General features: G+C 41.7%; 1 protein-coding gene across 6 annotated transcripts in view; it reads left to right on the top strand.

The window, feature by feature from the left end:
- The window catches only part of APPL2 (adaptor protein, phosphotyrosine interacting with PH domain and leucine zipper 2), a 93,339-nt gene that overhangs the window by 27,037 nt on the left and 53,065 nt on the right, over positions 1 to 13,237 (top strand). For all 6 annotated transcript variants that reach the window (XM_043542127.1, XM_007066132.4, XM_043542120.1 and 3 more), the window contains 5 exons: positions 785 to 872; positions 3,779 to 3,820; positions 3,930 to 3,988; positions 5,428 to 5,574; positions 8,296 to 8,378. In XM_043542127.1, coding sequence (XP_043398062.1) covers positions 785 to 872; positions 3,779 to 3,820; positions 3,930 to 3,988; positions 5,428 to 5,574; positions 8,296 to 8,378 — 419 coding nt within the window. The remainder of the gene's footprint in view (positions 1 to 784; positions 873 to 3,778; positions 3,821 to 3,929; positions 3,989 to 5,427; positions 5,575 to 8,295; positions 8,379 to 13,237) is intronic.

Below are 13,237 nucleotides of genomic sequence, written 5' to 3'. Positions count from 1 at the left end.
TTCTCCAGTTGTTAGTATGGTATCAGGTTCTGAGGTAGGGCAGAAGTTCAGTCCCGTAGAGCACAGATAATGCAGCTCCAGTTTCGGTTAGTCTTGATAAATGGTTAATGTTTGGGTGTCGTGTAGTGTCCAAGTGGTGGGTACTGGTGCCCTGGTTTCTCCCAGTGGTGTGTTCTGTTGTTGTGGAGTACTTGTAGTTGGTTCCATTTTTTGTTGTTCTGTTGGGTGGCTGTCATCAGTTGCTGAGTTTTTTTTATAGTTGTTTTGGATTTCTTGCATGATTTCCAAGTAACTTTACTGGTTTTTTTAAACTCCAGTGTGTGGGAGCCTGTGATGATTTCTCATTTGAGGTGGTCCCTTCTGGGGCATGTGAAGTGCAGTAAATGGTTCCTCAGTTTCTCTGAAGTCTGTTTGCAGAGCTGTTCCGCATATTTGCAGTTGTATGTAGTGGTCACACGGTTATAGAAGGTGAGGCCTCTGGGGATGCTTTTTCTTCATGTTATGGAGCTTCCATTTCAGATGGCTAAATTCAATATCTTCCATTGTATGCAATGTAGTTGTAATAACAATAATAAATATTGTTTTAAATATTTAAGTAAATTGTTTTTAAATGTTTTAAATATTGTTTACCCACCTTGTCTCTCTCAGATCCTTGGGCTGACACAGCTACAACTACACTGCAGACAGGCATATCTGGCTCACGGGCTGATAACTCTGTAGTACTGTTGCCTCTGTAGTACTCTGTGCACACTGCAGTATTTTAGATCCTTTCTCTCCCTTTCAGCTTAACATTCTCCATTCTGAGCTGGCAAAACAGCTTGCGGACACAATGGTTCTCCCAATCATACAATTTCGAGAAAAAGATCTTACGGGTAAGTTTTGGTTAGATTCCAAATTGCTATCAACTCATAACTTTTGATGCCTGACATATTTGGTTGTAAGCTGTTGACTGTTTATCAATTTGTCATTAAGAAACTTGTTTTTGTATTAATTGCCAGAAAAATCTGATATTTTCTTACTTGCTGCTAGACTGAGCATTTTTGATCAGACATAAATTTGTAGAAGTCCAGCACACATGCTACCTATTTTAAAATACAAGGCCACATTCTCCACCGTGTGGTCTATTTTTATACTAATGTGACTTAATTGAATTCAGCGGTGTCATACTTGCATAAAGCTGGCGGAGTACAGTGGTGCACCAGGCTTGTGAACATCTGAAAGGAGAGGTAGTATTAACCCTACTGTGAGAAAACTGGGTTTGAAAAACAGGGGCAGGATTTTTCTGACTACAAAGCATACCTGTTTTCCTCCTGTTTAGGCAACTCAACCCTTTTAACTCTGTGCCACCCATGGAAATATCCAGATGGCAGGATGGCACAAAATTGGAAATTCCTTGCTCACAAAGCAAAATAACAGTGCAAATATTTGGAATAATTTTGAAAGCAAGGGGCTGGGCAAGTTCAGAGAGAGTCTAATCAGCACATGCAAGAGAAGCATAAGATTTTATTGACTCTTATCTCAACTTTCAATAATAATAATAATAAATGGTTCCCAGGCTCTGCTCCCCTCAGAAGGCATTTAGGGGCCTACATTTGTTTGAACTGGTTTTACTGGAAGAGAAAACAACTGCAGTATAATTGTGAAAGAAAACATGCTTTGGAGAAATGATGATTTTCAGCTCGTTTCATTTCCATACATCACTATAGAGCAGTTAAGACTATGATGACATGAATGGGCCTGTGGTAGGTGTCCAGACAAGAGGCACATAATGTCCAAATACCAAGATCTTTGTCCTGCAAATGCTTTCATATCTGCTTAACTTGCTCACTTGATTTCAGTGAGACCACTCACACGCTTACAGTTAAACACGCATGTAAGTGTTTGCAGGGCTGGAGCCTAAGGGGTTACATTTTTCTATTCTACTCTTATATGTGTTCATCATAGTATCTGAGTGCCTTTCAGTAGTGCATTAGGCAACATGACTAATATCTGTCACATGTTTGTTCTCATCCTTTTCCCAGGGGGAGAAGCGTGTATGCACAGCAGAGTGTCTTGTTTTTAATTAACACATTCACACACAATGCTATATATTTGTGTCAGAGAAGGGAAGGTAAAAGAAAAGGCACCTTGCACTTGGAGCAGAAGATGGTGAGGTTTGTGATGGTCTTTAGTTCCTGGAGGAGTTCATTCCATAGTCTTGGGCCAGTGCCTCAGAAAGCTCCTGTCTCTCTTCATACCGCTGGCCGTGTGTGTGTAATTTGCACCCAGAATTTCAAATCACCTCTGCCCTTGTTCATAGGCGGGGAGAGGGCCAAGAGATATCTCTCATCGCCACTATCTAAAGCCCCAGAGGTGTCAAGAACCCAAACTCTCTCCCAATTCTGTGGATGCCAAAGTCCCATCTATCATCTGTCCAGCTGCCAAAATCTCTTGCTTCCCCACCAAGAGCTTCCCAAGAGCAGCTATGCATTTTCAGTACAGAAATCTGTGGCCCACTGAAAATTTGGTGTAGGATAAAATTAACTAATAATAATACAAGCAATTCTCTACTTACAGCCTTATTTTTCATATTTGATGCAATAAAAACCTCCATGTACCAGTTTATTTGAAGCTGCCTCAGAATTCCCACTCTCTTACACTAGAGGGATGCAGACACTAAGGGAGGCCTTGAGCTACAGCACAGTTTTGTGCTAGCTCATCCAAGAGCACATGGTACCTTGATGATAAACACAAATCCTGCAATTTCTCTCTAAGCTTTTCACAGTTTCCTACTGGGTATTCTTACTGAAGAGATTAATGCAAGTTACGGTGCCCAGGGAGGGGGCAGTGAGAGCAGCACCTTTGAAAATCAGCTTATTTATTTTCCTCGCCCCAATCAGAACATTTTGCCCAGTATCTTTAATATTGGCCCCAACCCAGCAATCACATCTACATTGATGTCACTGTGGCTCTGCAAAGGCACAAAGGTCTGCCTGATTAGATCTGATCCAGTTACAGGATCAGGGCCCTAGTTCATATGCTGTGGCAGTCACTGGTGGGTACACAGCTTTGTGTGTGTCATTTAAGCACTGGCAATATGTTGTTCAAAACAGCAGATTTTTTTAGGCAAAGTACAGCTCCTCTTTGGTAATGGACAAAGTGGCCTGCAGGTTCCTTGTATAAATTACACCTGTACATACGGGATCTTTTTCCATATTCAGAGCTTGTACAGTAAAGGAAGTTTATCTAAATCTTACCTACCTGCATGTACAGGTGCTTCCTTCCATGCTTCCTTTCCTGAGGTCCCAGCAAGGGACCAGCAGTGGAGGAGCATCATGTGACCAAGTGGTACGTCGGAGGAAGAGAAGTAGTCCTTGCAGTAAGGAGGGAAGTGGATCAGTAAAGTGAATAGTAATGTAAAGCACAGCAGAGCCCAGAGAGGGTGGAAATTACTTATATTGCAGTTGACCCCCCCAAAGGCCCAGTTAGGATTGGGAACTCATTTGTGCTTGACTTGAGGTGTGTATAATTTAATTTAAGACAAGACCCAAATGGATGAAACAAATGGGGCATGGGTGATGCCAGAGGCTCATTGCAAATATTTTGTAAGTGCTGCTCTTCGTTTATTATTTTCAAGACATGAACATAAATTACACATTTCTGTTTGTAGAAATAAAATGACGGAGGTAACTGACCTTCAAGTACCTATAAAGAGAGTTAGTTTTGTTGTGATTCTGCTTGAATAAGCAATGTATATAGTGCTCTCTTCATTCTGAAGTGTTGACTTTTTTTATTTCAGAAGTAAGCACTTTAAAGGATCTTTTTGGCCTTGCTAGCAATGGTATGTTTCATATTTTTGTTTGTTTCTAATGGCATGCACTAATTATGTCACCGGAGACATGTTGTGTGTATACCCATGCCATTATGCTGAAAATGTTTCTTGTTTCCAGAACATGATCTCTCCATGGCAAAGTATAGCCGATTACCGAAAAGAAGAGAAAATGAAAAGGTAAAAAAAGTCTTATAGTTTGGTTTTTAATGTACAGAAAGTTTTTAATCAGCGGCTCTGCCTACATATTCGTTTTTCACTACAGCGTTAGCAAATGTACAAACTTCTGGGTTTTGGGATCGAATCCACAGTAGCTCAAGACTCCCAATGATTGACTTTTGAGTCAGCAACAAAGCTTTTAGGCCTCAGTTGAGAAAGGTACTGAAGCATGTGCCTAACTTGAAGGAACTATTTACATGTTTCAAGTAAGTCACGTTGTGCTGCTTCTTGGGGCACCTAGGGCTGTGAGTCAGCCTCTGTGTCACACGTGTGCTTAAGCGTTTTGTTGAATTTGAGGCCATAAAGCAGCAAGGGGAACTGTAAGGATGACTTTTTCACGACAGAAGAAATCCAAAATGACCACAAAGATTTTTATAGGCCTCCTGCTGTAAAACCCATGTGTCTACCAATCTTCTATGGGGAGGATGCTGTACTAGAGGATTATTGATGCAGTGTGTTTGTACCTGAAGTGATGTAATAATGCCATATATCTGCTGTGCTTAAAGGACTACATTCTCCTCTTCAGTGTGCCTGCCAGGTCTTTGGATATTGATTCTCATTCCACCTCCAGCACATGGAAGTGATGTCAATGGGACCGATCCTGCATTCTTTGCACACCCAAGCCTCCCACTCCGTACAAAGTGTGCAAAGAATGTAAGATTGCACAAGTAGGGGACTTGACACTTTTAGAGAGATCAGAAGATCATTTAAGGGATCTGCATCATAGATCAGAATGCAATGTTTAGCTCCTGTATCGGATGTATGTGCTTGGACATACAGCAGACTGTGAGTTGTGCCCAGAATTATTAGTTCTGTGAATTACACACACATAGGACCAGGTTCTGATCTCGGCTACAATGAAATTACTCCAGACTTACGCTGATGTAACTGAAGTCATAACCTGATGCTTACAATTTAAAATATGTAGTAGTTGTACTATTTATAGCTCAGAGAGCTGCTTATATGCTTGAAGAGAGACAAGGTGAAACTTCTTTTGGTGAGAGAGACAAGCTTTTGAGCCACACAGAGCTCTTCTTCAGGTCCTCGAAAGTTTCTGTCTCTGACCAACAGAAGTCAGTCCAATAAAATATATTACCACAACCCCCTTGTCTCCTTAATACCCTGGGACCAACACAGCTATAACTACCCTGCATACATCAATTAAAGTTAGAGAGGCAGTTAAATATGTTGCCAGGAGGAGCCTATATTAAATGATTTAATTAATTGTTTTACTTCTAATGCTTGTTTTTATCTTGTCATGGAGATATTGTTTTCCATAATAAAAAATAAGTATTTAATGATGACATTAAATTAATCAGTAAATGATCTGGATATATCCATAACATGATTCTGCATTGCATGACTGCCAGTTTTAAAGTTCTGCACACATTTTTATTCAGCTAAAGACAGAAGTAGTAAAGGAGGTGGCAAATGCAAGGAGGAAGCAGCATCTTTCATCATTACAGTATTACTGTGCCCTGAATGCTCTGCAGTACAGGAAGAGAATTGCAATGATGGAACCTATGCTAGGATATACACAAGGACAGGTATGTACAGTAAAGCCAGGATAGTGGAAAATGTCACTTAAAGGAACATGTCTCTGGGATATGCAAGACATTTTGGCATAGAAGGAGTTGTGGCAGCTGACATATGAAAATAGGGAAAACCTTATTCAGAAAGTCTCCTGTTAAAATGTTGTGCTGCCATTTTTATTCTTTCTGTGTGAACCTGTAGATTTCCTCTCTGTATTCAAACGATGTGCATATTGAGTCAAATTTTGCAAAGCAAAGTTGTACTTTATTTATGGTCAAATAGTTGGACATTTAGCTACTCATAAATATACTACTTTAAAACACACACACAGACAAAAGCAAAATCAGCACATTCTAGGCTGAATGGTATGGACACTAAACTGTCATCACAACAAAATTTACTCCCATGTCATTGTTCACTTTGTACTTTTATAAGCTCACCTGTGTGACAGTTTACTTCCCAGCATGAGAGATTCAGCATGCTGATGAGGAGTCTCGTGTGAACAGGAACTGGAGCATGTGTTGGACAGTAGCAGAGTGAGTGTAGTCAAGTGAGTGGAGCACGAGGCTAGGAAATCCAATACACTATTCCTTGCTCAGCCACATTTGCTGTGTGGCTTTGGCCAAGTCTCTGTCTCAGTCTCCAAGTCCATAAAATGTGGCAGTACTACTAAAAACCTACTGCCCAGGAGTGTTGGGAGGATTAATTGATTAATATTTATACAGCACTTTGAGGGCTCTATGTTAAGGTCCGTTTACACTTCCAGAATGATGTAAAGGGTTCTTAATGTAAATGAGAACCAGGACCTGAAACTACTGAGTGTAAATAATAAGTCTACGCCAGAGGTTCCCAAACTGTGGGGTATGCGCCCCTAGGGAGGCATGGAGGAATGTTGTGGCAGGGAGGGCAGGAAGTGCCACCCAGCTCCGCTCCTGCCCCAGCCTCCATCCCCGCACCTGGGGCCTCGCCCCTCTTACCCATGTCCGTATCCCTCCCAGAGCCGCAGCCCTGCTGCCAGCCCCAGCTCCGGAGGTAAGGGGGGGGTCGTGAGGTAAAAAGTTTGGGGACCACTGGTCTATGCAGTATTATCTAGTGAGGGGGAAACCACAAAAAACACAAATAAAAGTCAAGTAGTTCAGGGCCGCCTTTGCAATTTATCCACACTGCTTTAGTCTGCAAAACTGTTGGAAATCTCATGAGAACAGGCCTTTGCATGATATTTCTGATGCTTCATACTTCCACTTGGGACAAAAATCGAGTGGGTCTGTTTCTTCACTCTCCTGTTCTTTGCATAATCATCTCCATCTGTGCAAAAGGGATGTAACATAAGAATTCTCTATCCACTTACACCAGTAGAGGGAGTTTACTCCCTCTTGGGACAAGTGTCAATCACAGCAGGAGAAGACTGCACTGATTTTCACCAGCTAAAATCAAATGATGCTCCCTCTTCCTGTCTAGAGAGAGTAGTGTTTTCTCACAGTTCCCCCTCCCAGGCTGGTGCAGCAAGTGCTTCCCTTTCTTTTTCAATCTACTTTAACCACTAGGGCATCTCTGCAGAGTAACATAAGGCATTCCCACTTATCTGCTTATATGGAAACAAAGTGCCAAGCTGGAATCCTGGACTTTGGATGCCCTACATGGTAATGCCTTGTTACTGTGGGAATGCAAAGTGCCAGGCCAGCCCGAAGCCAACTCATATACATACATAAGAAGCTGTAAAGTGCCTATCAGTCTTTGTACTGTAAGATGTCTATATTAATCAATCTGCTAAAATGTGTGTGCCTTCTGTTTCATGTTTCCAAAGAGAAGGTAAGGATGAGGCTTAGCATATTGGAAATAATTTGGTGGGAGGAGCAACTGTTAGTGACTATATGCAATAGCTGCTTCTTCCTATGCATGGAGGTGGGAGTAAGATAAGATACGGGATCTAATATGAACCAATAGTTAATGCATGAATGGTGTTTTATAGGTTTCCATCTAACTCAAGAGCCACTAACTAAAATAACCTCACTGAACTCTTCTTGGGAAGGGTAGTCGGTCAGAATGGGTAGGGTTTGTTTTCCTTGCCCCTATCCATTTCTTCCATAGCATTCGTCTGGTTACGCTGATTAAGAGCACAGCTGCTAGGGAGGATCATCTCAGGCCAAGTCAACACTAGGAGTACTTTGGGGGTCTTGCTATATGGGTATCCTATACCAGCAAAGCACTCCTAGTATGGACACAGCTTATACTAGCAAAACTGCGCTTTTACTGATAGAGCTTGTTCCAGCCCCTCCCTCCCACCACCCCCCCCCCCCCACCCAAGTGAAACAAGCTGTACCGGTAAAAGCACAGGTTTATTGGTATAACTGCATGTACAGTAGGGGGCATTTGCCGCCACAGCTACGTTGGTCATGGATCACACATCTTTACATCCCTGACTGGCACATAATTAGGTTCTTCACAATGCTGACAAATCTGGTGGATGGAAGAGGGGCGACATGGTTCTTTAGGCCAGTTAATAGCGTTAATATTAGTAAGTTGACTGTCAGTGGCCACTAACCTTCATGTTTGGGGGGGCAGAGGGGAAGAGGTAGGAAGGGAGAGGTTGGTGTTTCAATAATGCCTTAGATTTGAATGGCAGTCTGTGACATCAGTCACCACAGGATCATGTTAGGCACCTGCCCCACCATCCATTATTTGATTGACAAACCTTTCTTAGATAATTTCCAGAATACCCTTATTATATTTTTCAGATTAACTTTTTTAAGAAGGGAGCAGAGATGTTTTCCAAAAGAATGGACAGCTTTTTATCACCAGTTTCAAACATGGTTCAAAGGTAACACAACACCTAGGTTTCAGTTTGGTTTTCTGTATTTATTTGTGTTAAATTCAAGCAAGATTACTAACGTCCTGCCGTGCCTGGCTGGGGGCTTGCCCCACACAGGGCCCAGTCCTGCAGTCCTTACTCAGGAGAGGAGTTCCACCAGACGGCTGCAGGGTTGGGCTCAGACTAACAGAGTTTATTGGTTTGTTTTTTTTTTATTTCATTTGCACTTCACTGTGTGAAAGAACAGATGGGTAGGGAGGGGTGTGTGTGTGTGTACAAAAGGAATATACTATCTGTGCATTGCAGGGAATACGTGCATAGCAGAGCCAGAGATTTTTTTTCAATGGCAATTGAGGATCTTCGGAATAAAGCCCAAATACTGTGCTGTACATTAAATAAGATCGTAAGCCCAATTTTTTAAATCTGGGTACCTTTAATAAGGACATCCAAAACCCCATCTTTGGACACACAGATCAGCATTTAGGAGCATAAAGAGGGTAAATAAACACCTAATTCCCTTCATGAGCACAGAAATTCGGGAGTTGAGCACCTGTGTTTGAAAAGGGTATCCTGTATGTGATGTCACTGAAAAACTTTTAAATGGGGAAAAGTGTAGTCTAAGCCAAAAAAAACCCCAAACCATTTTAATAGCATTGTTTTATATAATCTGTATTGTTTGATTTCTGTTTTCTAATAGTTTAGGACCTGATGTAAAGCCCATTTAGTATTAATGAATATTAATATTATGGTAGTGCCCAAACTCAGGATCGGGGCTCCATTATGCTGGGTACTGAACAACCATAGAAGAAAGCTAGGGCAAGGATTGTCTATCTTAGAGTCTACATTGAAATTGGTGGGTGTCTTTCTATTGAGTTCAGTGTGCTTTGGATCAGGCCCTTACTGAATATTTTCCCAATTTTGTCCTTTGTTTTTCCTTGGATTTCTAATGGAGATGGAATTGGTTTCCTTATAATTAATGCTCATGAGACCAGAAATTGACAATGAAATCCAAACTTACAGACAGTCGTCCTGAAAACATTTTAAAGCTTACAATCTAACTGGGACAGATTAGAGAAAGCACTAAACAGGCTGTTAGGTGGGACATTAGATTGTAAAGAGCAAATAACGGTTCCATTTTTTTTTTTAACAAAAGCATATCCAAATCCCTGCCTCTTCTGGGCGTGGTGGCCTTCTAATATAAATTCATGTGAGAGCAAAGGTCATAAATAACCTGGAATATGTACTAGAAAGGAGTTACCGTACCAGAATTGACTAGTATTTCATGTACTCTGGTATCTTGAATGTGAAAATGTCTAATGCCAGCTGGTTCAGAGGAAGGAATAAACCCCCTACAATGCACTTGCCCAACTGTTTTATACTATCTCAAGATTGGAAAATTTGTTCCTGATCCCAGCTGGCAATCAATCCTCATGCTTCAGGGCATAAGTTGATAGTCATAGTTTTATCCACAGTCGTGCAACTGCAGCTGCCATTCTTGTTCATAGAAGTGTCTAATTATTTTTCAGTTTCACTAGGCCATTCTCTTGAATAAAATCCTGCAACAGTGAGTTCTCTTTACAGTTTGCACAAAAGTATTTTCTTTTTCAGCTTCAATTTTGCTGCCTTCTAACTTCCAGTGAGCACCCTTCTTGTTTCTGGACTGTTCGAAAGGCATATAAAAGCACATGACTGGCTTTCACTAAACTGTTCCTTATTTTATATACCTTTTTCCTACTTTGACTTACTTCTATCCTTTCCACATTAAACAGTCCTTACAAAGATGCCCCCCATATGCTTCAAATCGTTCATAGACTAAAGTTCATTTTTTAAGCTCCCCAGCAATAGCATGTGCCTTCTGTTTATGAGATGCCAGAATGTTTTGTCTATATACAGTAGATTTGTTTATTCAGGGCACTTTTCACACTCTAGTTAAAACCATAGAAACGTGTTACAGAGTAAGCCCGGGTTTCCCAAAGGCCAGTGGACACTCCAGTGAGAAAGCACAAAGGACTAGCTGGAAGCAGATAGGCAGATGGGACTCTCACTTGTGCTCCAGAGTCTCAGCTTTCATTTAAAAAAAAAAAAAAAAGGCTCTAGCTGGGTGTGATTGTGAGTAGAAGCTTGAGAATGCGACCCAAGTGTAACCAGTGCAGTGGTGACTGCCTGAGTGTGCAGAGAGTATGAAACAATACCTTGAAGAGGCATGAATGGTACTGTTCATCTCAATGTGTTGCCAACATGCAAACGGTGATACTTTTAAATAGCAACACTGTTAACTATTTGAGTGATCAAAAAAAAAAAAAGGAAGGAATCATCCTACATCCTCTGAGTGATCCATATTTTTGGTGCCACAAGTGGGTGGACTGAGGAGATGCCAGCCTTTCTCTCCCAACCCACCCTGCAGGTAGGGCGGAGACAAGCCCCAGGAGCCCCACTGAAAGGAAGCTCAGCCTGAGGACCCGCAGAAACTCCATATAGGAGAGATGTTTTGTTAGAAGAAAAATATCAATGTTGCCTCAATCACTACTGTTAAAAAAAAATCACTAAGCAACACTGTTCTAAACATAGAAAGTAATGTTCTGTTTCCTGTTTAAATGTAATTTAAATAATGTTTTCAAGCATCTTGTATCCAATATTGACTGTCGTTCCTTACACTAAAAAGCTGACACATTTTAAAATACAATCTAACTTAATTAAAATTCAAATCTATCGCTCAGCCTTTAACCTCACATTGTAGGACTGAAGGGAACACAGCTGGTTTTATTTTTCTGGGGGTTGGGGCGGCACGGCTTTTCAAAGTTGGGAACTCCTGGAAATGAGCCATTGGAAAGCAGAGCTATAACACTACGTAAGAATGAATATGCCTTTAGTCACTCAGATCCTGCCTAACCTGGACTAAAATGCAATGTTCTCCATCCAGGTTACTATCACTGCTATGACCCCAAAAGAACAGCAACAACTACAGGAGCTATAAAGTTTAGTCTCCCAAGCAGCAGATCAAGTCTGTAGGGTTGTGGTCTCAGTAATGGAAGAACTGGCCCCAAATGCAGTTGAAGCAGCTTGCTGTCTGGCTCAGGTAGGCAGTCGCCAGCTCTATGGGTGCCATATTTCATGTGCGCTGTAGGGTTACTTTGGGTATTTGTTATGCCTTTGAAGCATTAAAGGAGCTGCTGCTGCCTGACACATTCAGAGTTTCACACGCAAGCTGTGAGGGGAATCCCAGCCAGCAGAAGTCCAAACATTCCAATAAGCATAAATTATATGTGCAGGTCCAGATGATTTTCTTTTTGTAAGCTAAGTGACAGAACTATTCAATACCTCCTTCTCTTGCCTCTCCTTGCCATCTGTTGGGTGCAGTCAGTGACTCCTGGAGGGCTTGGAAAAGTGAGTAGGAAAAATCTGATGTTTCGTGCTGTTATAGTTTTTCTGAAAGGAGGGGAATGTCTTCTAGCATATTGTCCTTGCAAGGTACCTACCCAGATCCAGAAGGCTGACTATCCGGTCTAATATCTTCAGCCTGTGTTTTGAAAACCGCTTTCCGTAGCTGAAAAAGGGAAGAACTTTTCCTTCATTCCATCTAGCCGGAGTCTCGCTCTTGGGGGAGTGAAATGACACAAGTATTGGGACACTGCTCTGTAATCCCAGGTTCATAATTCTATTAGCTGTAGAAGCTGCTCTCACCTCTTTTCTTGTTAGGACAATCAGAGTAACAACGGCATAGGTCAGGTATAGCTATACCTCCTTTTTCCATTTGAGGGCCTCAGCAGATCAGAAGGCCGCTGGGTGTTTACAGATTCCCACTTTCCCAGCAACAGCTACCAAAACATCAGAAGGCCACAAAGGATTGAAAGTCCCATTTTAGCAACCAACCCTATTATAATGGATCCTCTTCTTTCATTTTTCGTAGAAGACTGGCTTAAATAGGGACTGTTTTGGCCCTGAATGTTATTAATAGTGCTCCATATTATACCTTTTTCTTAATACAAACTGCTTCCTTCTTTCCTATTCTAAAAACAGTGAGCTTCCTTGTCCATTATTTTAGAATGACACTGTGGTTAGAACGTCAGCCCCAGCTGCTGCCTCTGAGGAATAGCCTGTACTAGGAGAATTCTCAGTGGAATAGGGCTGGCAGACTGCAGGATCAGGAACCAGAGGGTGCAGGAAGGTGGTGTAAAGTCACCTTGTTCCCCTTCTCCCCAGGTGAGCCGAATGCTGTTGTAGGTCACCTGGGGATCGAGCCCATGTTGTCTCACTTTTAGCTAACCACCATTTGTATAACCGGGGAAGCATATCATCAAACTTACTCTGTCAGTCTTTAAGGCTTTTTTAAAATAGCCAGCACCACACAAGGGCATGCAGACCCACAATCACTTCCTGACTGAGCCCAGAATGGCTCTTTGGGCAGGAGGGATGTCTGGCCAAATATGAGCTTCTAATGGAGGCATTGCAGAGGCAGGACTTTTAGTCTAATAGCACGTCTGATTGGTTCCTCAGGTCACAGAAACCCGTCAAAATGTTGCCTTCTGATTGGCTCAAGCATTAGGACTAAAAAGAAGGTATAGAGGTAGTCTGCTAGCATTTATTGACACAGACCTCTTAGCTCTCTTTTCACATTAGTACAGGCAGCATCAGTTAATGTGAATTTACTCCAAAGCTGAAAATGCATAATAGTGAGACTGTGGATCCATGTTTGTTCAGCACTGTAAGTGTGTCTGTTGTTGCATCCATGCATTTTTATTTCTCCAGGTTGAATTCTGTACTTTGAGATCCTTTTGCAGTTACCATTCACCACAATGGGAGTTACACAGGGACATGAAGATGGATTTGGGTTCTGCTTGTTTAATTCTAACCGTGCTTTCTAAATCATA

The sequence above is a fragment of the Chelonia mydas genome, chromosome 1 (assembly GCF_015237465.2).
Source record: "Chelonia mydas isolate rCheMyd1 chromosome 1, rCheMyd1.pri.v2, whole genome shotgun sequence".
Classification (NCBI taxonomy): domain Eukaryota; kingdom Metazoa; phylum Chordata; order Testudines; family Cheloniidae; genus Chelonia; species Chelonia mydas.
Note: the sequence above shows the minus strand (reverse complement) of the source record. Positions and strands in the feature narration are given on the sequence as shown.